The sequence below is a fragment of the Callospermophilus lateralis genome, chromosome 11 (genome assembly GCF_048772815.1).
Source record: "Callospermophilus lateralis isolate mCalLat2 chromosome 11, mCalLat2.hap1, whole genome shotgun sequence".
Taxonomy (NCBI): Eukaryota; Metazoa; Chordata; class Mammalia; order Rodentia; family Sciuridae; genus Callospermophilus; species Callospermophilus lateralis.
The window spans coordinates 42543634-42571065 of NC_135315.1; the positions used below are offsets into that span (position 1 = coordinate 42543634).

The following is a 27432-nucleotide window of genomic DNA, read 5'->3' on the forward strand; positions in this document are numbered from 1 at the left end:
TTAAACTTTCAAAACATGTGCATAGCTTTATTCATCTACTTAGATCTAACCTTTTCACGGAGCTTCAGCAAAATTCAAGTGTGCAAAATGCATTTCTAAAACGTAATGCAAGCAAAGCTTTTCACATTTACACTGGCAGGAAATACAGAGAAACTAACAAGTCACATTAGGGAGAGTTCAGTTCAGATCTTTTTGTTTTTAATGACAGGAATTGCACAGTTTATCATTTTGAGACAATTGTTGCAGACATAAATATTTAAAATTTTCTAAGCAAGGTGCTTTAACAATAAAAAAAATTTAAGTTGGAAAGAGCCAATAACTTGGATTAAAGCTCACACAGAATTCCCAATTAACCTGGACTCCATTATCTCCCTATACTTTGCAAACAATGCTTAACAACACTTTTTATAACACTAAAGGAGACAGCAAGCTCAAACTTTTTTCAAAGCACACAAGAAATGGTGTCATCACATTACTTAAAGAAGGTGCTAAAGGGGCAGGAAAGGAAGTGAAGAATCCTTTTACTATTTCCCGCTACAGAATAGCCACTAACAGACTTAAAATTAAAAAAAAAAAAAAAGAAAATCACTTCCCCAGTTTATAAAATAGTTCCAGTTTGACAAGATCTATAACTTTTAACAGAGAGCACCAGTTGGGCAATAGAATGAGCATTTCATACTGCATAAAAATTAGTGAGGTGGTTAAGAACCATCAACTATCTCAGGCATTACTACATGGTCTTTCCAAAAATTTTTTAATATACATGCAAGGCACATTGATATAAAAATAGATCTCTGGCCAACAAATATATTAAATAAGCAAATTAAAATTTTGGCTCTGCGATATTGGCAACATCAAAATATAACCAGATAGCTTTGGACCACACATCATTCTCATATTCCTCCACCTCATTTGGTGTTTCCCCTGCCTTGTTTTGGGTTCCATCTCCTTCAAGTTTGGGGATGTGCTTGAGAAATTCTTTTCCTTTTTTCAAGTAGCATTCCTACTATATTTAAAGTTTACCTTTGCTAAGTAAAAATTATACTAGAGAAACAGAAGAGTTGGGAATTTTGACCGATTTAACTAAAACCGACTGGTTTAGAACAGCATTCTCTTTTGTATATAAGCAAAAAGTAAGATCCCCAGCTCAGATAGCAGATAATTGTTTTCTAAAAGAACAGCAACTTCCTTTAAGTCATTCTTCCTCTTTTTGAGGCAAAGGGAATAATAGAAACAAAACTAAGATTTAAAATATTTTTCAGTAGTAGAAGACATTTTAAGGCCAAAAAGTGTAATATTAAGCAAATCTTTTACTTTCCTAAGTTATTGTCATTCATAGGCCAATACCAACTATGGATTAGCTACTTGTACAGACAGATTCCCTCCCAAAAATAACTGTAAAATTCACTCACTTTTGTTAGTGGCTGTGCTACAGAAAAGGTACCAAAGCAACCTATGGTATATGTATGGTATATAGTAATGTAAAAAGTGCATCACATTCTTGATTTTCAGTTTTTCATAGCAGCAGCAGGATTAATCTAAGACAGAAAACAGCTGTATTTTCATTCAAAAAAAAAAAAAAAACAATACCTATTGAAATGTACTCAAGATCATAAAAGAATTCACCTCTATAAATGAGAAGAGACATTAGACAAACAAGGGCAAACTAAAGGCAATCATTCATATTTACATATTAAAACTTTTCTGTTAACACCAAATCTTTACACTAGATCTAGTAAAAGAAATAATGCATTTTAATAAAGCAGATGTTACTAAAGCAGTATCCATTTTTGGAGCCTTTGTTTGTTAGCACCTGAGGAAAAAAAGGGTATATAGAAAGCTATGTAATTTACCTCAAGTTAATTTGTTGGTCTATATAGACTACAACTTTTAAGATATACTGTGAAAGTTAAAACTGAACTGGAAAATAAACATTTGTAGGTGTTTTTAATAAGGCTGTAGAAAAGGGATACTGCACTATCAGAAAATGGTTTCAGAACCCTGAACACAAAACTTTATGTATAAAGAGGGAAGTTTGAATCAGCAACTATCACGTGAGGATGGGTGTTCCATAGTTTCTAGCCCATATTTGACATTCCCAGTAATATAAAAGCAATATACCATTCTTGCTTCACTGGGTGTTTATTATTATGGAGACAACTTAAAAAAAAACATTCATAACATTGCTGGAATCCTTTAACTACTTTAAGATCTTTCTTGAACAGCAAAACGGTGTGGAACTTAAAACTCAGTGAAGCAGTGAGCAGAGTCGATGTTTCATCATTCTTTAAACCAGCTCCCGGTGGTTCTGGTTCTCACACATCTGAATAGACTGATGTTTAAAAAGAAACCTTTAAAGACACTCATAGCAGAAGCCCATCTTTTTTCACCATAAAAGAATCCTGGTGCCCAGTCAATTAATAAAAGCAATATTGACTTTAAGAACTACCATGCCTCTGGCAAATTCAGAGCAGCAAAGTCTAGCCTTGTCCTCTGTCCTTTCCTTTTCCTTAAAATCTAGAAGCAGGGCTATCAGAAAACACCGTCTTATTAGAATCCACCTGCTGGTGTAGCATCAACAGGTCTTACCATAAAAAATTGTCATACTTGTATACATTTGTCCTACTACAATATCAATTCTGCAGTTAGCACATGAGGGATCATGTGTTATTTGAGGACATGGCCCAGAGGCACTCCTATACCCATATCCCTTGGAAATTGCACTTTTAATTAATTTATTTCTCCTAAGAAAGCCTTACAAAAAAATGACTCCCCTCTTTATTTGGTGGAATTTAAAATTAAGCAAAGCCCTATTATAATTTCCTTGCCTGTGGCCATTTGTTCCATGACAATTTCACACTAAGTGGCTTTTTAAAAAAAAACTTATTGGCAATTACAGAAAAAAAACCATTAGATGCCTCTAATATGAGTTAGCAACAAACTTAACAGCCAAATATGAAACTACTGCTGCTATGTCATATTTTATGAAGAAACACATTTTGTATTGTGGACAACTGATAGCTGAGGTTTGTCATTTTGCCTAAGAACTGTTACTTGAAAAAACAAATGCAGCACTTTTTCTTTTTAAGTTTTTGCAGATTCTGAGTGGCGACTAAGTATGCAAATGATTAAGGACAGCAAAATTCTAAAATGGAGACAAACTAGCCATTTATTTCAAGGAAAAAAATAAATAAAACAAGCTGCCATTAACAAATCCCTAGTTATTGGCTATCTCCTCCTAAAAAAGCAGGGGAGAAAGATGAGCTACTACAGATAGTGTAAATATATTTTATGTTAATGGTTCATTACTAAGGAAGTTAGAGGAAAGGCTATGCAATTAACTTCAGTCCAGCAAAGTGGGGTGAATAAAGAGAAAGATGAATACACCCTGTCTTTTGTGGGGACATCTACACAAGAGTGGCATGTGACACAAAAGCCTACAATCAAGACAAATTTAAAAAAAGAAATCTTCACCCATAATTAGTATCTTCATAGCTATTAAAAAAATAGGTCATGATTTCATTCTTAGTGCCATTTTTCAAATACTACCCCTTTAAGGATTTAAACCACCTGACTTATTCTGTGTAATGAAAACAAATGGCACAAAATAAATACAAGTTTCATTCTGAATACTAATGTCTTATACACATTCACTAATCTTTTATCCTTCCCTCACATACAAGCACCCAACACACAAACATGCATGCATACACACATACACACAACCACACACACACCCATAGATACACACAGCTTTTTCAGTCTTTTTATGGAGGGATGTTAAAAATCCCCTCTAGACTGTATTTGGTTTATGCTACAGTACTAATACTCTGAGTCGAAAGAAAATTTTATAATGAACAGAAACACATTGTTATTTAAATGTGCTAAATTAATCACAGCTGAAGTTTGTTTAGAAGCTTACACAAAAATAATCAGAAAACAGATCAACTCTTCAGATTTTTTTAATAAGTGCTCTGTAAGGAATTGTGTGAGGACCTAAGGAGAAAGATTGCAACAAGTAGAGTTAAGTGTAACCAAACAGCACAAAGGAGAATTTGTCCCAAAGTCCTGCTTGTACCTCGGCAATTAAGTCCATTAACCCAATGCCCAAAAATACTGACAGTTAATATGATGGGGCACTAGGGTTCCCAGAAAATTAAGAAATTCCTAACCACTATAATATATACCTCTAATCATATAAATTTCAGTTCAGAAATAAAAGTGAAATGTTGCATTGTTTCATTTAGAATTGAGACTCAAAAAAAAAAAAAAAAAAAAACCTTTGGACAAACAGAAGGGTTACATTCTCTTCAGCTTCTCTGAACCCAGAGGCTTGAGGGATATAGGAGGGAATTAAGAAAGCAAAGACTTTTTAAAAAGTATTTAATTGTTGCTTCCAAGGTAAAGGTAAAGCCCAATTCAGATGGGGGTTAGGGTGATTTTTTTTCTTAAATATATGTTCATTCAACTCTGTATGTCACAAACCAAGAAAGTTTGTGAGTTGTGAAACAAAAAAAACTTTAAAATTCCAGGCAAGCAAAATGGACATTTAAAAATAAGAGGTGTGGGGTGAGGGTGGGGATCTGGCCCTAAGACAAGTGGTTACACAAGGCAATTGAACACACAGCAGAACTTTAAAACCTGTAAAACAAACTGGAGCCTTTTTTTTTTTTTCCTTTAATCAACCTTTTATCTTTTTTTTTAACTTTTTGAAAATTTTTATTAAAAAAAAAAAAAAAAACACAAAACACAAGACTTTTTTTCACTTCAGTATGTGGTATGTTGCATTTTCCAGTTTGTTCAATGCTTTAAAGCTCAAGGATGCCTCTGCTTTCAATTGTACATGGGCCTGAAGCATCCTAGCTTTTGGCAAGCAGGCAGGAGACTCAACAAAAATCAAAATAGGAACAAGGCAGACTAAATGCAGGGCACATCTGTAAACATATTATACATTTGAAAATTACAATATCAGTAAAAGTGATACAGTTTACAGGTGAAATGAAACTATCTGGAACTGGCCTACCACAAGTTTCTGAACCTGGACTGATACAATAAGTTATTATATATATATATGTATATATATATATTATGTATAAAAAGTTTTGTTTACATCAAGTGGAATTGGCAATCCATGCTTATAACTTTTTTAAAAATCTAAGCAGGGCAGAAATCCAGACTAAAAAGATATTTTCTCTACATTGAGTCCAACAGCTTCTTTCATGAACTACTTATTAAAAGCCTCAAATAATCAACGAAACAAGAAAACCATCCACACTACAGTCGCTCAAAACTGGACATTTCTTAAGCAAAGGGGTAGAGCAAAAAAAGCAGTTCCTTTCTCCCCATATATTCCTAGGGGATCCAGCTTACTTTATTAGAAGACTACAACTCTATACAAATGCCCTGCTATTTTAACCTGTATTTGACATACATGGATATACTAATTTCTCTCTGTGTGTATATGTGTGTGTGATGTTATGCTGTGTCAGGCCAGAGAACTTGTTATTATATCACTAACATCACCCAATCTTAAATTGGACCCTTAGTTTCTGCACACACACACAAAAAAAATTTATTTCAGCATGCTATACACAAGCTGCAGTGCAACAGGATGGCAATGTGATGATAAGACAGGGCTAATGCTCTTTTCTGCCCAAAAGAAAATTTCAGAATTTCACATTATTTTCCTTAAAAACCCATTTTGCTCTAGTAATAAAATATATTTACTAAGATATAATTAGAAGCTAATAAGCTCAGAAGTATAATTTGCATGAAAGCACACCTTCTATAAGCAGGGTTTGTTACCTCCTCACTGGCTAAAAACATGAAAAGTTTAGTTTTCATTGCCTTTTTTTCTTCCCCTTTTTAGATTTTGCTGAGAAATCAAGAGAATTTACAGAAAAGTACAAGTTTCTCTTAGATGTTTGATGAAAAAACAAGGAAAACTGCACATTTAGTGTTAGTGACGGAGAGCAAGTCTGGAGCACCTACAGTTGAAAAGCAGAATATATTTTTGCTCCCAGTTATACAATTACATTAAAATATGGGCAAAGGATTCCCCCCATATCTAAGCCAATTGCTTGTTCTGCAACTTTTCTTTAAATGACACTCATGGATTCTTCAGTTGTTAAAAGTTCAACATATAACCAAAACAAGTTAACTATGTACCCACCAACTACTCCAGAATTGTAGAACTTCAATGCCCTCCCCTATCCCCACCCCACCAAAAACAAAAGGAAAGAACAAAAAGATTTCCCCAATACCCCACAGAGGCTGCTTAAACTCCTGGCAAGACATGCAAATCATATTTGCTAAAACAAAACAAAACAAAAAAATACAACCCTGCAAACTTCAAGGCATTTATCCAGCATTCTCGCAGGGCTTAAAGTAAAACCAAAAGATCGAGGGAGGAGTAGGGGAAAATGTTGAATCATTCTGGGTTCCCCGTGATTAGTGTATCACTTTAGTCACAGAACAAGATACAGAGATCTTTTAAGTGGATTTGCCTTTCCAGTGGGTCATTTGTTGCCCAAGTTGATGACAGCAGGAACTTTAGAACCACGCTTGTAAGTCTGTATTCATTAATCACTTGCATTCACACTTAAACAAAAACTTACAAATGAAAAGGAAAAAAAAAAAAAAGAGGAAAACAAACAAACAAAACAAAACAAAACAAAAAAAAAAAAAAACAAACTATTCAGTACCGGAGATTAAATAACCATGTGTAGTCTCTTGAAATAAATTTGATTCCTTAAGAAGTCTAATTACTTTCAGTTGCCTTTTTTTAAATAACTATATATATATATATATATATATAAATGTATATATATATATTTGTATATATTATCCTGTGATTCTACTTATGGTTCCTCTGCTGCGTTGAAGATCTAGGAGCATAAAAGCCTTGTGTCCCCCATGAACGGTGGCTCTAATGCTGCAGAAAGGTTACAAACAGGCAGTCTGGTCCTTCATTGATCTGGACTATCCATGGCTTCATTGTAAGTGATTATCCTTTTGGGATCTAGAGGGAAGGTTAAAAAAAAAAAAATGTAAAGATAAGAAATGAAATCCCAAAACAAAACCTAAGTAATCATAGTTTAGGTTGCCCCCTCTTATTAAAAACACAATTTAAAGGCTACTCTTTATAAATACACATCCAGTTCTTAACTCAAAAATAGTTAAGTATTCCGGCACTCCAACTGATTCCTGCAACAGGGTCCTCTAACTTATGATAACCTCAATTCCTACAGACTAGCAATGGCTAAGTTCATTTAATAAAAGTTTTCTTTATATGTTTCTCTGGATTACAAAAGTAGTAAATTTGAGGGATTGGGGTTGGTAGAGAACTTGCCTAGTAAGTGTAAGGCACTGGGTTCAATCCTCAGAACCACATAAAAATAAATAAAATAAAGGTATTCTGTCTACGTATAGCAACAATAACACAAAACGTAAACTTAGCCAGGCATGGTAGCACACACCTGTAACAGGAGGATTACAAGTTCAAAACCATCCTCAGCATCAGCGAGCAACTCAGTGTCTCTAAATAAAATACAAAATGGGTTGGGGATGTGGTTCAATCCTTGAGTGACCCCTAGTTCAATCCCCAGTACCAAAAAAAGGAAATCTGAAAAAAGTGGAGTCCCTTCCTTGCAAAAAACAAAAACAAAAACTTAAACCATCAAATCTTCATACAAAAAACAACAACAAAAACCACTTTCCTCTTGTTCCTTTCAGCAACTGAAGTTAAAATTTATTTTAACTGGTACAGACTGTCCAACAAGGACCAGTTTAATTAAAAACTTAGCAACCAAAAACTTCACTGTAAAGTTTTTGATGTTAGTTCTAATCATGACTCATTGATTCCTTCTTATTTTCCACAAGACCACGAGCCTTCATTCTCAGCAAAAGCAGATGCTGTAGCTCAGTGGTAGTGTGTGTGCAAGGTCCTCCGTTTGATCTCTAGCACCAGTGCATGCACACATATGAAAAGAAAAGGAAAAAAAATTAAAAGCCTAGGATCTTCTGGGTTCAAAATACAAAACTGTCAGAATATGCCCGGGCAAAGCCTGCAGGGGTATTCTAAAGTATTAAATTTCTATTATTTAGCTAAATGCTCCCATTTTCTGAAGGGACAATATTTTTATTACATACTACTTCTACCTATACTAAGAATTTTTTAAAGTACACATACTTCAATGCAAAATAGACAAACCAATAAAACTTGTCACCTAGTGGAAAATAATAATGGCCTGAAAATAGTAACATAGAACATAAGCTCATATCAGCTTAAGAATCAATCTAAGACTGGATTGTAGCTCAGTGGCAGAGCGCTTGCCTAGAACATGTGATACTGGGTTTGATCCTCAGCACCACATAAAAATAAACAAAATAAAGGAATTGTGTCCACCTACAACTAAAAAAAAAAAAAAAAAAAAAATCAATCTAGTCCAGAAATTATGTGGTATCCTTTCTGGGACTCCAAGGCCCTCCTTCTGGCAATCTATTATGAAAATAATGCTCACTTTTAATAGTAGTCACTTTACAGTACAAGGTAGGTCTACTTTTAAGTTGTGTGTTTGATAGAGAAAGTACCCCCCCAAAAAATCTAAATAATCTAAGAAAAAGACTTGACCCTAAGAAACAAGGTGAGGTCAAAGTTGTAGTTAAAACAAACAAACAAACAAAAAAAAAACCTGGAGTAGTGTTAGGACATTAGGGGAACCTACATTCGAATCCTGCCACTCTCTAGTTTCCATACCCGTGATATTTTAATATATTTAGGAAAAAGGCAAACAATAATTAGTATGACCAATTTTAACTTTTTGAAGATTCCAAATAATCCACATGTTGATTTTTTTCTTCCCTCCTGCTAGTCACACCTTGGTTATGGGAGGGTGAAAATAATTGCGTGCACCCACCCACGAGAGTTCCAGAGACTGAATCCAGGATCCCTTGCATGCTAAAAACACTATATCCTTACCCCACTGATCTTCCTTTCTATCAGAGTAAAAAAACAATTCACTGCTTTGTCCAGCAGCTGGAGTATTTTCATACTTATAGTATTACCTGATCCTTATATGGCATATTTATAGTACCTGATCCTTATATGGCAGCTAGTGCCTTGTGACTGCAATAATTAAATAGCACAAAATACAAATTGTATTTGGTAGGTCACTTCATCTGTTATTCCCAGCCAAAAAGAATATGTAACAACTGCTCATTAATACTAACATTTCAGGTAATCTAAACATTCTTACCTTGCTTCTGCAAATTCCAAATAGATTCCATTTCTGCAGGGAAAAAAAGAAAAAGGATTATTTTATGATAACTTTCAAGGAACAAATGCTTTTTCCCTTAAAAAAAAAAATACATATATATAACCTAGACTGATTACAGCTGGGCTAGGGCTGAAAAATAACAATTCTACAAAGCACTGATGTCTTTCTGTAATTCTTTTTTTTTTTTTTGAACTAGGGATTTGAAACCAGAGGTGCTCTATCACTGGGCTACATCCCCAATCCATTTTTAAACATTTTTTTTTTAGTTGTTGATAAGACCTTTATTTTATTTATTTATATGTAGTGCTGATAATCGAACCCAGAGCATCTCACACATGCCAAACAAATGTGCTACTGCTGAGCCACAGCCCCTTTTTATTTAAAGACAGGGTCTCCCCTAAATTGCAGAGGCTGGCCTTGAACTTGCAATCCTCCTACCTTAACTTCCCTAGGTGCTGGAATTAAAGGCTTGCAGCATTGCACCCTTCTAAGAGATGAACCTATAATTCTTAATTGCCATGTTTAATACAGAAAGTTGATTACTGTTATCTGAAATTCGCAGAACAATTCTATCTCCACTAACAGCAAAGTCATGCACAACCATGTTATAAATAAAACGGTATTTCAACAGCTCATCGTTATTAAAAAAAAAAAAAAAAAAAACAAACCACCCACACAACCAAATACTTCATGGCAACTAATCACTTCTGAAGAAGTCTTTTGGACACAGCATTTATCAAATTTGATTAAATCCGATGCTTAATATAAGCATCCAGGCATTTGGTTCTACCTCTACCTACTTGTCATTTTAACCCATAAGGTCAATATGCCAATCCATACCCAGTGACTAATGACAAAATCCTCATTTGCTCCAATTTCATTCAAAACATTGACAAGGAGCGTATTTGGCATTTTCATTAAGAAAATATGAACACACCCAAATGACAGCAACAGAGAAAATGCAGGACAAATTCTACCAGGCATACAAGAAAGCTTCACAAGAGATACCTGAAGCACTGATGAGTAAGACAGTAGATGACTATTATTTTATAAGAATCAAAAAATCGACCTTGAAAGGAAACACTGTACCTAGTACATAAAGTAAATTTAAAAACTACTTAGTAAAAGGAATAAACTATAATAAAAATTAAGAATAAATATTTCTTTTATGGTCATACAACAGTTATTTGGAAAAGCTGAAGATTATTCTACTCTATTTGGATTCTGTGTTAAGTGTAATCTAATTTATTAGCAATCAATATAAAGAAAAATAAACTGGAGCTCATGAGAAGGGATGTATCTGGACACCAGTTACAGCTAAGTCACAATCTAATCCCTCTCCAGATTTAAAAGAAATTAAATGTATGGACCTAAAATTGTAACTGTCATAAGCATATGGATGGGGAAAGGAAATAATATACTCTCTCCCTGCAATGAGCCAAGATCAAAACCATATCTAACCAGCATGGTGGTACACACCCGTAATCTCAACTGAAGCTTTACTCAAATGCTACAGATATCTGCTAAGAAAACTGCATTATCCTCAAATGTAGGATCTGGAGTAGTCAATTTGATTATATCTGATGAGGGAAAAAGAAGATATAATTCATAGCTTAAAAGCTAGCCAGTGGGGTTGGGCGTGAGGGTTGTGGCTCAGTGGTAGAGTACTCGCCTAGAATGTGCAAGGCCCTGGGTTCGATCCTCAGCACCACATAAAAATAAATAAATAAAGATATTGTGTCCAACTAAAAAATAAATATTAAAAACAAATAAGCAAGCCAGGAGCCAGCATAATACAGCCAAAAAATAAGCTAAACTAAAAGAGAATGCAAATTCCTTTCCTGCATTAATATTCCTTCTGTGATTGCTAGCAACTTTATTTCCTCAATGGGGATAAAATTCAAGGCATGCTAGGCAAGTGTTCTATCACTCAGCTACATCCTCCAGACCTTAAAATTTAAGTTTCCATGAAACTCAAGGTTGCAACCAGAAAGAAAATGTAAATAAATAGTCTGATGCCATACTTAACCCTAACTAAGGCTAATAAGAACTAACAATAGATTTGACATTATATTTTTGGCTCCTTATAGCTTACATAAGTCTCAACTAATTATGAATGTGAATGTAACTGGATAAATTAAACCAACTAAGGTTGGAGAAGGTACTTTTAACAATACAAATCCTGATAGGACCTCGCATGTGCTAGGTGAGTGTTCTACTGCTGAGCCCCAGCCCCCAGAGCTAATTTTTTAACTTGACAGTTCTTTATTGAAGATGGATCATATTATATTCAATCATGCATGTCATGAGAAATGCCCAGAGTCAAATCAGATAACTAAATAAATATATTAAACAAAGGTCCATAAATGGCTAAAAAAAAATATTTAAAAATAAACAAAAACAGCTGGGATGTGCCTCAGTGGTAAAGCACTGCCTAGTTCAATCTACAGTTCCAGTAATTAAAAAAAAAAAAAAGAGAGAGAAAGAAAGAAAGAAGGGAAGTTTATTATTAATTATACAGGTGAAGGGAAGTAATTGAAGGAATCATTATTATACTAAATATTAGAAATGATTCTTCCAGGCAACTGAAAAGAATGAGATAACATCAAGTCCAATAAATGCTACTGCAAAATAAGTTATGACAGTTTGTTGTCAGAGACAGAAAAGAAAAATGGAGACATTAAGAGACTGGATCTATATAATCTAATGACAAATTGGACTAATGTTAACTCACTGAGAGGAAAGGTGGGGAAAAAAGTCGGGGTGGGGATACTGGGGATTGAACCCTGGGGTATGTAACTGTTGAGCCACACGCCCAGTCCCTATTTATACTTGGCAAACTAATTCAAATGTATATACACCTTAACTCTGTGTATATAAAATTGAATTCATTAAGGTGATACAACAAAGTAATAGCAGTTTAAGAAGTCTTAAAGTTTAACATACAAGAGAATTGTCTGAGATTATCATAACTTTGTGTAGTATGAAAAAGGAACTCAAGTAATGTCAAAATTTAAGGAACAGAATGATAGAGAGCAAAGAAATTCAAAGTAGATAATTTAGGGAAGGAATATTCAACTACGATGATTCTTAACCAGTATTAAGACACTTGCAACTTTCTAGCCATCTATTCCTTTTTATTCAGACCAATGCCACGGCCCTGGTTCAAGTATAATGATATCTACAATTTACATACCTACATTTCTACTTTCTATAAAGCAGGCACTCTACCAACTGAGCTATATCCCCAGCCCTACAATTACCTTTTAACTTGCCTCTTTGCCATTAGTCAGTCCAGCTTCACTTTCAATGTTTACCACTCTTCCTTTAAAAAGAATTCTGAAGGTCGTGTTTGCCTTGCATGCACAAGGCCCTGGGTTCTGGGTTCTAATCCCCAGCACCCCAAAACCATAACACAAATTTGAAGGCTGGGGTTGTAGCTCAGTGATAGAGCGCTTGCCCAGCTCATGTTGAGGCACTGGGTTCAATCCTCAACACCACATAAAACAATTTAGAGAAGAGCAACTTTTACTTAAATCTAACCAGACATGGTGTCACACACCTGTAATCCTAGTGACTCAGAAGGTTGAGGCAGGAGTATTGCAAATTCTTCCCATAGTGCTTGGTACTATAAATACTGATTTGAATGAAACATTCAAATAAGCCAGGAAATAATACAACATAAAGTAGTAACTAAGTAAGATCCCCTTGATACCATTAATATTCAACTTTTGACCTCCCAAAACAGCAATTTCATATGATCAAAACCGATTTAGTATTCAATTCTAAAATTTCTCAGAGAACAAGAATGAAGTTATGAATCAAAGTCAACTTGAAACTTATTTTGTCTTTAAAATTGAACAATGATCCTATTCTCTGGTTAACAAAATGTTAAAAATTAACATCTAAATTGATGTTGATCAATACATAATAGAACTCTCAAAATAAAAAGTCAAGCCAGATGCAATGTTGCATGCCTGTAATCCTAGCGGCTCAAGAAGATGAGGCAGGAAGATCAGGAGTTCAAAGACAGCCTCAGCAAAAGCAAGAGGCTAAGCAACTCCATAAGATCCTGTCTCTAAATAAATACAAAACAGGGCTGGTATGTGCCCAAGTTCAATCCCTGGCACCTAGCTAACTAATTAACTAAATAAATAAATAAAACATAAGGCCAACTCCCATAATTGTGAGCCCTAAGCCAATCTACAGTTAATCACATTTTTCAACCACTTAGAAGCCATTTTATACCAAATTCCTTAAGATTCAGCAATTATGGTAAGATCTTCAATTTCAATTCTTTTTCCTAACCTAGATTTACCTATCTTTTGATGATACAAACTATCCCAATACTATGTTTTCCTATTCTGATTTCCTTTCTCAACTAGTCAACTGTACACCTGCCTATTCATTTACAAAGAAATCTTTCAGGGGGTGGGGATGTGGCTCAGTGAGCGCTTGCTTGGTAAATGCAAGGCCACAGGTTTGATCCCCAGGACATGGGTGTGTGTGTGTGTGTGTGTGAGGGGGAGGGTCTTTTCAGAAATCTCACCTATTCATTACTTTTTCAATTTGACTGTAACTAGAAAGAGGTACATATTTTCAGATAACTTTGATTTATAGCAGTTAGAAGTCACCACCTTTTCAGTAAACAATAAAACCTTCATCCCCAATTTGAAGCACCAACCAATCAGAATAAGCACGATAGTCTGGACCACCTCTAAATCCATAACAGAAACTTAATAAGTTGGTTTTGTTACTTTTCTCTTTTCTACAATACTTATTCTAATCTGGTTCATACTGTAAGGGTGAAATATCAAATTCAAGCTGCTTGGAATGAAACTTGGAAAGATGAGGCAGGAAGATCAGTACTTGACAACAGTACTTGACAATTCTACTTTAACAGCATGGGTGATTTTTTATTTCCTCCTTACTTAAACTAGTGAAAACTGGGGCTTTAATTTCAGCTTCTTTAAAATTCTTACAAGTGATCTTTTGGATTAATATCAAAATAAACTCATTATTATTGTATTCATAAAGCAGACATAATAAGAAATCAACCAAGCAGTATAGATACAAAACTGGCAAGTCACTAAGGTTCTTAAACCATCTTAGGGATTATCATGTCCTATGAGAGAAAAACAGGGACCCTTTCCCAATCTAGGAAATTCTACCGAGCTAAAACTTAAGCCTCATTACTACCAGGCAAGCTCTCTACTGCTGAGCCACAACCCAAGCCCCCAAACATTAACTTTTTATAACAGATTTGTTTAAAGAAGAAGACCTTTGTTATTTCTCTACCTGGAATATCCAAGAATCTAACTGATCTTCCACTTTACATGGTCACCAGAAAAATGGGGAAGCAGACTTAGGGCTGTAGCTCAGTGGCAGAACACTTGCCTAGCATGGAGAGGGCCCTGGATTCAGATCTCCAGCCCCGCCTGCTACCCCCCACCCCACACACACACAAAGAGGAGAGGCAAAATGAAAAGGAAACTTGGGGGAAACAACATTGTCCAGTTGGGATTTTTCTGCCAACTATGCTCCTCATCCATCTATCTTTCTTTCCTTCCTTCCCTCTCTCCCTCCTCTCCCCATCCCCTCCCTCTGTACTAGGAATTTAAACTGAGACTCTACAACTGCCACCCCCAGTCCACTATTCTGTTTTCTTAAATTAAATATCTTCCCCATCCATCAAAACTCATTTTAAATGCTCCTTAAAAACAAGACTCTGTTCTTTTCCTACTTTCACTCCATTAGAAATTCTCTTCCTTCACTATGACATTTAAAATATTGCATTAAACACTGTGTATTGTTTTATCCTCTACCTGATCAAATTCTGTAAAGGAAAAGATTCACCCTGTTGAAATAATTTTTCCATAAGTAAGCAAAGTACTGTGCCTACATAGGTACTTGAAAAAGGAAAGGAAAAAATACAGAAAATATTGTTCAACTCCTTAGTTAAAAAACAAAGAACAAAAAAACCTACAAAGTATCTGAGAAAAGATTACTTACACTGAGTAAAAAAGTCTTATACCTATCATTCCTAATTGCAACTGGCAATCAGAACTACCCAGAGAGCTAATTTTTTACTCTAGATCCTACCTCAAATCTAGTGAACCAAACTATCTATACCAATAACCTACCATCTGTGGAGATAGTAGAGAAATTTTTAAAAATGTTATGCAACAGTCTACAGTTACTTAAGGAGTATTTTATACCAGTAGCTTCTCCATCTATAGAAAAGACACCTCCCAAAGATTAAAGAAAAAGAGCATCAGAACTTAAGTAGAGTTACTATTCCTCCAAAGTAGTTGATTTAGGTTTCATACACCCTATTTTTAGGACAATCACCTTCATTTTTTATTTGATCATTAACTAATTTTACAGTCAAAAATAGCTTTCATGTTCTCAACCAAATCATCAAGTACATTTTTTTAAATTTTTTTTTTTAAGATTTAGTTATAGATGGACACAATGCCTTTATTATTTATTTTTATGTGGTGCTAAGGATTGAACCCAGGGCCTCACATGTGCTAAGTAAGCACTCTACAACTGAGCTACAACCCCAGCTTCCTCAAATATAAACCTTGATCATCTCTCTAGGCTCTCTGTGTCTTAAGTCAAATTTACCATATCTTTTTTTTTTTTTTAAGGAGGTGCTGGGGATTAAACCCAGGGCGGCCTTGAACATCCAAAGCAAACATTCTGTACCAACTGAGCTATATCTCCAGCCCCCATATCTTATTAGCTTCAATAAAATGTCAGCATTTCAGTTCTCTATATTCTTCAATTAAGTATTAGCCAGGTAAGAAAAATAACAACTCAGCTTAAATTAGCTTTTTAAATACAGGGCTGTTATGTAGTGCAGTAGTAAAGTACTTGTCTCAGATGTTCAATGCCCTAGGTTTGATCCCAGCACCAAAAAAGTCAAGAAGATCAAAAAGTCAACCAAATACACTCTTATCAATCTCTTATTGAGGCTTTAAATGGCCAGGCCATTTAAAAAAAAAAAAAGTTAGGATCTAGAGTTAGAAGCCTTTGAAGACAAATCAGAGTTTCATTAAACTAAGAATTCTGAGTAAGCTACTTCAAAGGAGGTAACAGTTACACATCTTAGGTATATGCATTAAGAGCTATTACTAGCCAGATATAGTGGTACATGCCTATAATCCCAGGAGATCTAGAGGCTGAGGCAGGATGGTGAGTTCAAAGCCAGCCTTAGCAACTTAGTGAGACCTGAATATTAAAAAGGGCTAGGGATGTGGCTTAATGGTTAAGTGCCCCTGGGTTCAATTCCTGATACAAAAAACAAAAAGAAAATTTGTAAACACTGTACATAAAAAAAAAAAGTCCACAGACTGGGAGAAAATATTTGCCCATCACATATCTGAAAACAGAATAACCAGAGAACCCCTAAATCTAAAAAAAAAAAAAAAAAAAAAGCAGACCAAGTCTAAAACCGCAAAGCGCCTAGACATTTTCCCAAAGATATACAAATGGCTAATAAGTACATAAAAAGATGCTAAACATTACTAATCACTGGGAAATGCAAATCAATACTACAAAATACCAGCATGGTGGTGCATTCCTGTAATTCCAGTGGCTTGGGAGGCTGAAGCAGGAGGACTGTGGGTTCAAAGCCAGCCTCAGCAATTTATGAAGGCCTTAAGCAACTAGGGAGACCCTCTCTCTTTAAAAAAAAAAAAAAAAAAAAAAAAAAAAGCTGGGGATGTGGCTCAGTGGGTAAGTGCCCCTGGGTTCAAAAAACTAAACTACAAAATACCACCTCTCACAACCAATGGGACGGTTACCATCAAGTAAACAAAATCTATGTTGGCAAGGATGTGGAGTAATTGGAACCCTTGTGCACCACTACTCATACAATGCAAAACAGTACGGTGATTCCTCAGAAACTCAGAATTCTATCATATGATCTAGTAATCCCATTTCTGGGTACATACCATCAAAGAACTGAAAGCAGGGTCTAATAAATATTTCTACATTTGTCTTTGTAGCAGTATTATTTATAATTGCTAAAATACGCAAACAACCTAGGTGTCCCAACACAAATGAATGGATAAAGAAATGGTGGTTGCCAAGGTTTCTGAGGAGAAAATAATAGTTGTTTAGTGTCTAATGTGCTTGTTGCCTGGCATTGTAGTACACACCTGTAATCCCAGTAGTTCAGGAGGCCGAGGCCAAGAGAAGAACAAGTTCAAAGCCAGCCTTAGCAATCTGGTGAGGCCCTATCATAAAATATAAAGGGCTGGGGATGTGGCTCAGTGATCAAATGGGACCCTTGGGTACAATCCCAGTGCTCCCCCCTCCCCAATGACAATGCTTTAAGGCCAGGTGCAGGAAGTACACCTTTAGTCCCAACTAGGCAAGGGCCAGCAAATTTTACAGCATAATATATATCAAATGCTAAGAAAAATCCCCCAAACTGTAATTCTCATAAATCAATTTTTATGCTTTATTTTATCTTCCCTTCACAGCTGTTAATTGTTCTGAATTAAATTTTTAAAAATCCACAGTACTTGTAAGGCTGCTAGAAACTAATGCTAAACCGAAAAAATGTACCAGCCCTGCCAAGACACACTGGCACATTCCTATAACCCCAGTTACCAGGGAGATTGGGGAAGAGGGATCCTAAAATTATGATGAGCCTGGGCAACTCAACAAGACTCTGTCCCAAAATTTAAAAAAAAAAGGGGGGGGGGGCCCGCTGGTGACCTAACTGCGTACCAGAATGCTTGCCTAACAAGTGTGAGGCCCAATACCACAAAATTAAGTGACACACCTTCCTATCTTAATGAATGGCTTATTTCTGAAGTTAGGACTACACTACAGAATAATACAGGTGCTCTTAATATGCCAATAAGCCCAACTCATTATTACCTCTTCAAAAACTTTTAAGTTTTCATTTAAAAAAATGTCCAAAACTCAAGTTGATGTACTTCACTAGAACAAATATTCTCAATAACACCAACAAAACAAAACTACCCTTATGAGGCATTTAGTTTATCTAAACCATTGTTATCATATGTAATTAGTCCATGTATAAAGAAAATGCATGGGCTGGGGCTATAGCTCAGCAGTAGAGTGTCTGCCTCGCACGTGTGAAGCACTGGGTTCAATCCTCAGAATCACATAAAATATATTGTGTCCAAGTACGACTAAAAATATTTTTTAAAAAAGAAAGAAAATGCATAAGAAATAAGCAAGTCAATACTTCAATTTAGAAAGGCCTGCAATTTTACATTAAAAAAAAATGCAAGGTCTAGCCTGGACAACATATTAAGACCACCATCTCTTAAAAAAAAAAAAAATCACCTATAAGACCACCAACTAACCTACTACTTAAAGGAACATGTCAACATACTTTTTGGAGGTACCCTACTTTCCTAAAAACATCCAACTTCTGGTAACTCAAATTTATTTCCAAAGAGAAGAGCTGAAGAGCAAGTGAAGACAGTAAACTATCTGTTAGGATTCCTACACTAAGACTTCCATAAATCAATCCTTATTCCCATTTCTTAAAGGAAAAAAATATGAAGACGACTTCCATTCATTTTATTGTCCTCCAATTTGATAATAAGGAAAGATATGCAGACTAGGTAATTCGATTAAAAGGTCATATAAACAACTTTGTTATTCATCTCTGAGGCAATGATTTCTTTCAGGCTCCCTGAAAGAATTGGCAATTACCTGGTCCCTACAATCTGATAGGCTACCCCTTTTCTTGGGAGTTCCAAGTCACTGTTTGAATAAGCCCATGTTAAAGATGGGAATGTGCAGTTCATATTAGGTATGCATACACAAATGGGGTATGACTTTATTAGGGTAGGGAAGAAATGAGGCAGAAGAGGTAAGACTAAAATCCATTGTTGTATATATCACCATTATCTCATTACTTTAAAGTAATTATATCATTCAGCCAATTTTTTTTTTTTTAGTCGTCAAGACTTTATATATATGGGGTGCTGAGAATTGAACCCAGTGCCTCATTACAAGTGTTCTACCATTGAGCCACAACGCCAGCCCATTCAGCCTATTTTTAAGATCAAAATCAGTGTTGGGTGCCCACACCTGTAATCCTCAGGAGGCTGAGGCAGGAGGATCACGGGATCAAAGCCAGCCTCAGCAACTTAGACCCTCTCAAAAAAAGGAGAGGGGGGATGTTGCCCTTTGGTTAAGGGCCCCTGGGTTTAATCCTGGTAACAACAACAACAAAATTAAAGTCATATTATAAGAAAGTATTAGCATGGAATTTGAAAAATATCTGGGTTTTATTAAAAAATTAGGGACAGGGTCTTCCTTTAATGTTGCCTAGACTGGCCTCCAACTCCTGAACTCAAGCAATCCTCTTGTCTCAGCCTTTCAAGTAGCTGGCACTGCAGATGCAAACCACTGCATCCACAACTGGTTCCCTTTTAACAGGCTTTGGAGCTATGGAAAGTACAGATTCCCAAGCACCTGGTCTCTACAATGCTCATAAACAAATATGCTTGACATAGTAACTTGTCTAAATTCTTTCAGTTACCATTCAGCACCCATTATTCCTTGTTATAAGAAAAAATAGTCTGACATTCCATTTCTTTGGACTCCTTGAAAAAACACTGTTCTTATTCATTTTAAGCAAATTAGAACTACTAAAGGCTTCACTAATAAAGCAGCATATGATACAAACACAAAGAAGGGAGTATCTGCAAAATATTCTCTACTGTAATATATAGATAGTAAAAAGAAAAAGGAAATATCTGTGCAAAGGAAATAATTTTTTAAAACCCTTATGAAAACATAAGGCAATCCATTCCTTGAGGTAATCTGCCCCCTCACCACCAATATACATACACCTCTGTAGTCTCTGAACTAGATAGGGTCAATTATACCTATTTATATAAAAATATGCTTAAGTTGAAAAACTGAACATTTTTTCTAAACTTTAACCATACTATTTCCAAAGATCCTGAATTAAGACATTCTTGTCTTTGCCAGTTGCTTCTCCACTGTCATTCTCAACCAAGCTCTCCAGTGTCTTAAAGAATCACAGAATATTCAAAATTTACCACAAACAATATGCTAAATTGGCCAATAAGAATCTCTGTATAGGAAACAAATGAATTACCTTTAGTGTGATATACAATAGCAGCCCTCAGGTCAAAAGAACCCCAGCTATCATTCCTTTCTAGGCCTCTCTGGTATCTCTGTTCTTTGGCGGAGCCTAACAAAGTGTTCGTAGGAGAGGCCAGAGGATTTTGATTTTCTATCTCGTAGTCCTTTGAGAGAAACACTAAAGCACCTTGACTACTGGTGTCTGCTTTCTGCAGGTCACCTATATGACTGGATTCCAAGGATAAGGCTCCACTCTCACTAACAGTCCCAGGTTTTAGAATGCTACCCAGAACTTGAGGACTAGTCCGTTTTTCCAGCTCATAAGCCTTGGGAAACACAGGATGCTCCGTTCCTGAGGGGATTATTTCAGCACCCTGTGAAACCAAAGTGGCAGGATATTCTCCTTGAAATGTCACCTCCATCACTTTATGATCTGATGACTTCCCAATAACAGTCTCAGGGCCAGCACTGGGCTCATTTATAAATGATAAACCCCACTGATTCTGGAAGATATCCCCCAGGTTTTGCTGATCTGTCTGAGAGGGCAGATCCACTTGTGCTGTGCTCAACAGCACAGTTTGCATATTTGAAGGATAGATAAAAAGGCTAGACTTAATTTGTTCAACAGCTGCTGAAGTTAAACTCATGTCTTGGAGTACTGAATCAGTTCCAGAAGAGACGGGTGTTAGAGTATTAGCAGCAGTAGTTAGCAGTGGCTGGCCCCCTGAAGGATACACACTTCCATCAGTCCCTGCTAAAACAGGCCCATTGGAAAAGTTGGCAGAAGTAACAGATTTCAGTGCTGACATAGGGACCTGGGATAACCGACTTGAAGACTGGGTCTGAGTTTCCCCAGCAGATGACGAAGAAGATGAAGATGAAGATGGTGAAACAGAAGAATTCTGTATAGTTTTGTTGAGGTTTTCCTTAACTTTGCTTGCATAACTTATTTTAGGAACTATTTTAGCACTGCTATTGTCCACTGGAAAAACTGGGGGTGGTTTAAATAGGGTCCATGAGTCCTCTTTGGAGGCAACAGCTGAGGCATGCTTTCCTTTGGGCCGATCATCAAACTTTTTGCTGCTCACACCAGGTTTAATATCTGAACTTTTACGAAGCATATCACCCATGGCAGGTTTTCCTCGAGTTGTTCCTCCAGGCCCAGTCTCATATTTCCAAATGGGCTTTGAACCATCTACTCGATTTCCCTTTTGTTCACTATAGTCAGGCTTGAAAGTTTCAAGTCCCTGTTTTAAAGTTGGGACACTAGTCTCTTGTTGCATTATTTTGTCCTGCACTAAATTAAGGTTTTCACAACCCTTGGCACTATTGCGCCTAGCTTTCCTTTTTTTAGGAGTGGTATATCCACTCTCGGATCCACTACCATCATTATCTGCTCCTTTGCCCATATAACCATTAGTAATGTAGCCTGAATTATTTGTAATGACACCATTTGGAATTGCTACAGTATCGGTCTTATCTACAGACTGGTTTTCTCCAGATTTATTTTCGTAAGACTTCCCATTCTTTTTGTCCATACTGTTTTTCTGAATGAAATTCTTGGTTTTAATTCCTGCTTTCCCAAAGGTGCTGGCCTTTACAGTCTGCTTCAGGCTAGTGTCTACAACTTGCTGGTTGCCATTGAGGACCCTGGAAATAGGGTTGGTAGCTTCATCAGAACCCAGGCTCTTTAAAGATATTTCTCTTTCTCCAGCATTACCATTTATTTCACCATAGCCTAAGGGAGAGAGAAAAAAAAAAAAAAAAAAAAGACTTAAAAAAAAATCACAACATTCAAATTACAGTGGTTTCTAACACATAAGGACTATTTACTGTGCACTATATACAATGCTTAGTTGTAAGTTTGTTATTATTTCATATCTCCCGAAAAGACACTTGTAAGCTTCACTTTACAAATTAAAAAATGTAATCTACTGTTAAGCAGAAGCAGAACTAAGCCATGCTTCAAACCAAAATCCACAGTATCTGAGAGAACATGACCACCTCTTAAGTATGCCACAACACCCCTCAATCTAAGAATTAACTTGCCCATCATCCTCACAAACCACTGTAAATTTTCCTTACAATTAAGAGTAGATCTACCCTCTGGGCAAAAACCAAGTTTTATTGATTTAATAACATTAAAAGGAGGGCTAGGAGTACCATACTTGAACCTCTGAACACAGCAAAACAAAAGGGTGGGGGAATAGGAAACAAGATTTCATTTCTATGAAATCCTGAGTGGTCAGTCGTCACCAAGTAGTATCCATTGCATCTATCAGACAAGCTGCAACACTTATAAACTTTTTCTAATAGTCAAATTCATTTTGACATTCGATCATACGATACATAAAAAAACAACAACAACAACAAAAAAAAACCTGTATACCATTGTTTCTAACTCTTCTAAACCATGTTTTCTTTATTTTTCATTTGGACAAACAAATTCTCACAGAGATGAAGTAACTTACCCAGGTCACAAAGTGGCAGAACTGGAAATCTGAACTCCAGTCTGGAATCCACAGTTTCCTACCACTATGCAACACTGCCTACTCAAGAAATGAAATATTTACTAACAAAACTACAACCAAAGAAATCTAATTTTCAAGTGTTATGTTAATTAGATATTAGATATAATAATTAGATATAATGAAAGCCTTCAACCACCCAAAAGTTAACTCTATGATTATAGGTGATTCAATTGGGTTAACAACTTTTTCTGCTCCCTTACCAGTATAATAGTGATATTAGTTATCTACCTTTCCTTGAAAAGTTTACAAAACATATCCTGGGGTCAAGTAAGCCATTAGAAACAGATATGCAGTAGAATACACACACATACATTTATGGAAGTTTTTCAGGGTGGAGATCCAATATGAATATAAATTATTTGTTTTTAATTACTTTCATTCATGGTGTTAAAACCCCTGGCCTACCTATGAAAGCTGAAAAGCATGTGAGTTTGTATAATTTTTTTTCCTTCAAAATTTGTTTTAATTTCCTACATGGTAAATATCCATCAATATAAACCACATCAAAAACTTTTTGAGGCCCTCAGTTTTAAGAGAAATAATAATAAGGGGAAATGAAAATTTTTTTGAGCCTGAGAATCATTATGTTTAAAACATGATATAGAATAGAACGGTTGGGAAAGATTCACAAAGAGTCCACTAAAACTTCAGAGAAAAAGATGGAAATACTGAAAATGAATAAACATTGTCTTCTAATATATAAACCTGCCAGAAAATAATTCAAGGTATCATCATTTTTAAAATAGTGGTATAAAATTTGTATCATGAGAATACATTTCATAAAAGTTCTTAACTTCTGCAGTATTACATTTCCATTATTCGGCTATCCTACAGCCAATCAAAAAATTTTGGTGGAAAACTTCTAAACTATATAACAAAAAGGAAGAGATCATTGTTTAGGATGTTTTCTAAAAGGTTTTCTTTAGGAAATCACAAAGTTCTAAAAGGATGTTTTTAACAGATAGAACTATACTCCTGGTACAACTCTGGACCAAAGACAAGAATGACCCACATCACTTACCATGCAAACAGGTTAAACAAATGGCCCATTAGTGATAACTTTTCAAATTCCAATTTATGATAAGCAGTCTTAAATACAAAAATAAAAAATTAAAATAAAATCCAGTGTCCAAACTGCACTGAATGAGAGCAAAGATTCTAGTGAACTAAGTTTACTATCTAGGGACTTAAATATCAGAAAAATACCAAAAATCGCCAATAAAAAATAGCTTAGTCACTGTACTGAACCCCAAACTTCTTTACTTTTTCTGTGCTTGGGATACAACCCACGGCCCCATATGTACCAGTCAAGAGCTGTACTAAAGAGCTATATTCCCAGCCCCCACCCAGAAGTTTTAAGAACCAAAAGAAAGACAAAAAACTCATTTAACTACAAAAAAAATTTTCCTATGGCAACTTTGTGGGTATTGTATAAAAGTATGCCAGAGAGGCATTTTATTTTTAAAGCTTAGGTCTTTAAGAAAAATGAAAACATTAAATTACTGAAAGAAATTAAAAGACTCCTGGTTTAGGGATGCCATGTGACCCCTACTTCAAATAGACTCAGCAAAACTAAATTCTGATACATCTAGTGTTTGGATTAGAAACTGAAATTACTCAACACGTTTGGTCTTCTCTTGCGCCCTCTTCTGGATAAAGAAAAATGATGCCTTTTTATAGGTTTGCGGGTAATGGGTCATAAAATCCCACCTCAAGATATTACAGATAACGTTTGAAAAATAACCTAATATTTTCTTAGCTATTAGCATTGCACACTCTGAATCAATAGTACTGTGTGACTAGGCAGCACATTAATGCTCACCCCAAATTGTTCACATTCTCTCAAAATTGCTAAGCTGTTTCCCTTCTTATTCTTTATTCCAGGATACGACATTGAAGAATGCCACCTTGAACAGATCAGGGGCTGCTTCTACAGATGGAGAGGAGCTCTGCGTTAATAACCCGACTAGTAAAACACAATTTAAAACCCAAACAGTAATCCTGCCTTACATATTCCAAGCAATGAGGTAATACTTTTTCATCTTTTGAAAAATCTAATGTTAAAAAGATCCAGTATTATATAGTTCCTAACAATTTAAACTGCTCCAAATTCTTAAACTCTTATAGATCTATGTGTCCTCTACTGAACACCTTAGATTCACCACCCCCTAAAAATGGAAAATCTGATATGCCAATTTCAATCTTCAAGTTACAGCACATCTGCAACAGAAAAGCTGTTAGTTTTTCTCCAGCTCCCAATAATTGCTGGCATTAAATTTGATATGCTGGATTTAACATGAGCTCTCTAGCCTTCATATCTCAATTTTAATGAAGAACCCCATATTAAAAAAATTGTGCTTGATTATAAACTTTAAAGCTTATTTCATCTCACCAAATGACTTTTTCCCTCAACTTAACGTTTGATAGTTTGGAAATCAATATCGGTTCTAAAATGCGAAAAACATCTTTCATGTTATCATGGAAAAGGACTCATCTGAGGCAAAATGATAGTGGATCCAACCTCATGGAGGAGCCACTTCAGTTCACCCTTAAGGACAAGAAAGGGGTCAAAAAAAACTGCCCGTCTTCCGTATCCAATCAAACTTGTTTAATCCCTCCCCTTAAAGACACTGCCCCAGCCCAGAAGGTTAAATATTGGGTGGGGAGACTGATGGAATACGGTTTGGGGGTTTTAACCCCCCTTTTGGTAGAAAATGAGCCGCTCGAAAGAAAAGGCCCAAGTGAAAGCCTCAGAGGCGGAGTCGTGAGCGAACCTGGCAGGAGACGAGGTTCCTGTGGCAGAGAAACTCGTGACCGGGGAGCTTGGTTCCCGCTGGGTACCCCACCCGGCCAGAGGCACCGCCTCAACCCAAAATGAATCCCCCGGCCCTCCTGCCCGAAGGATCTCCGCGGCCGCCGCCCGGGGCCTCCTTCCCCTCACTACGCTCCTAGTCCGGCTCCCCGCCCCGACCGCCCGCGCCTCCCGCCGAACCCGGGAGCGGGAAACGCGGCCGCCGGCGCGCGGGGCTCGGCACAGGCCGCTCCCCTCGTGGCCGCTTCCCTCCCCCACCCCAACCGCCCCCGCCCCTCACCCCAGGGACCCGCCCGGGGCCGCGCGGCCGCCACCGGGTTACACAACCCGGCCGGCGCCGGGGGGAGGGGCGGCCTAGGGGCCGGGGGCGCCGGCGCCCCCGAAGTGCTGGGGGATAGGCGATGGCCCGTGGGGTTCCCGGGTCGCTGGCTCCGCCACGCCGCGTGCCCCTCTACACCCTTTCCCCTCCGCTCCTCAGTGGGCCGGAGTCGGTGACAGGAATCGGCTTCCAACATGGCGGACAGGAAGCGGCCCCGCGAGGAGGAGAGAACATTCCAGCCGCGCCGGCTCTGGGGGGAGCGGGCCCGGGGCGCCGGCCTCGGGAGGAGCCGCGGGGCCGGACTGCGGGGTCCGGCACCCAAAAAGGGCATTTAGGAGTGGAAGTGACCCCAGAGACCAGGGGTCCCAGTCACCCCCCACGACGGGGGGAACCCCAAGGCCACAGGTGGGCTTGGGGTGGCGGGTGAGGACGCTTCCTTAACTCAGTCCACCTACCCACTCCTCGCCGCCAGCAACAGGGCCTCGCGACACCACCCGGGTCGGGATTCGCTAGGCCTTCCTGAGTTACACCTCCAGGGGATTTTTAGGGAGATAGGTTCACCCCACTTAAGGACTCCCAAATTAAGGTAACTCAGGGCCACAGAAAGGTGAACGGGAAAGGAATAAGGCTGGATCATCAAGGCCGACCCTGCGGGTCTCCCTTCAGCCGGGGCGGGGGCCGGGAAGGTCACGCTGGCCTGGTTGGGCCTCTCCCATGCCTAAGAGAATGAGAGGGTGCTGCAAGCCCCTCCGCCCAGCCCGAGCTTCGGGAGAATGAAACGGGGCATCCCCAGACCCCGAGGAAACACACACACACCCCGACCCCGTCCGCGCTTTTCAGATCTAGCCCCACCCCCAACTCCCCGTCCCCCACCCCCAACCTCCTTCCCCCACCCGTCCTCCCTCCCAGACCTGTTTTCTTCTTCGGCGTTTCCTGGTGCTGCTGGAGGGTGTGTTTCTGCTCATGTTTCAGCGGCTTTGGCTGGGCCTTGGGGCTGCCCTCGGCTCCATGCTGCAGGTATTGGTGAGGCTGCTGGTGATGGTGGTGGTGGTGATGGTTGTGGCTGTGGTTGTAGAAATAATAATGGTGGTGGTGGTGCGGCTGCTGCTGCTGCTGCTGCTGAGGATGATGGTGCGGATGGTGGTGGCTGTGATGGTGCTGAGGCTGTGGCTGGCCGGGCTTCTCCTCCATTGAAAGCGGCTGGGACTCCCTGGCTGAGGCTGCGGGCTGCTGCACCGTCAGGATCTGAGGCTGCTTCTCAGAGCTCGCTCAGTATATCTGAGCGCGTCTCGCCAGCACACTGGTTAACCGAGCGATTCTGCGAGATTGGCAGCCGCGCTCCAGCAATCAGGAGCCACGCTGTGCCGCAGGCCCCGC

General features: G+C 37.7%; 1 protein-coding gene across 1 annotated transcript; it reads right to left on the reverse strand.

The window, feature by feature from the left end:
• Window positions 1-27315, reverse strand: Nufip2 (nuclear FMR1 interacting protein 2). Its single transcript, XM_076871749.1, has 4 exons — window positions 26967-27315; window positions 20407-22131; window positions 9258-9290; window positions 1-7021 (listed from the first exon to the last, which is right to left on the reverse strand). Exons 1-4 carry the CDS (start codon window positions 27244-27246, stop codon window positions 6969-6971), a joined length of 2091 nt encoding a protein of 696 aa, XP_076727864.1. The 5' UTR covers window positions 27247-27315; the 3' UTR covers window positions 1-6968.
• Window positions 27316-27432: the final 117 nt, after the last annotated feature.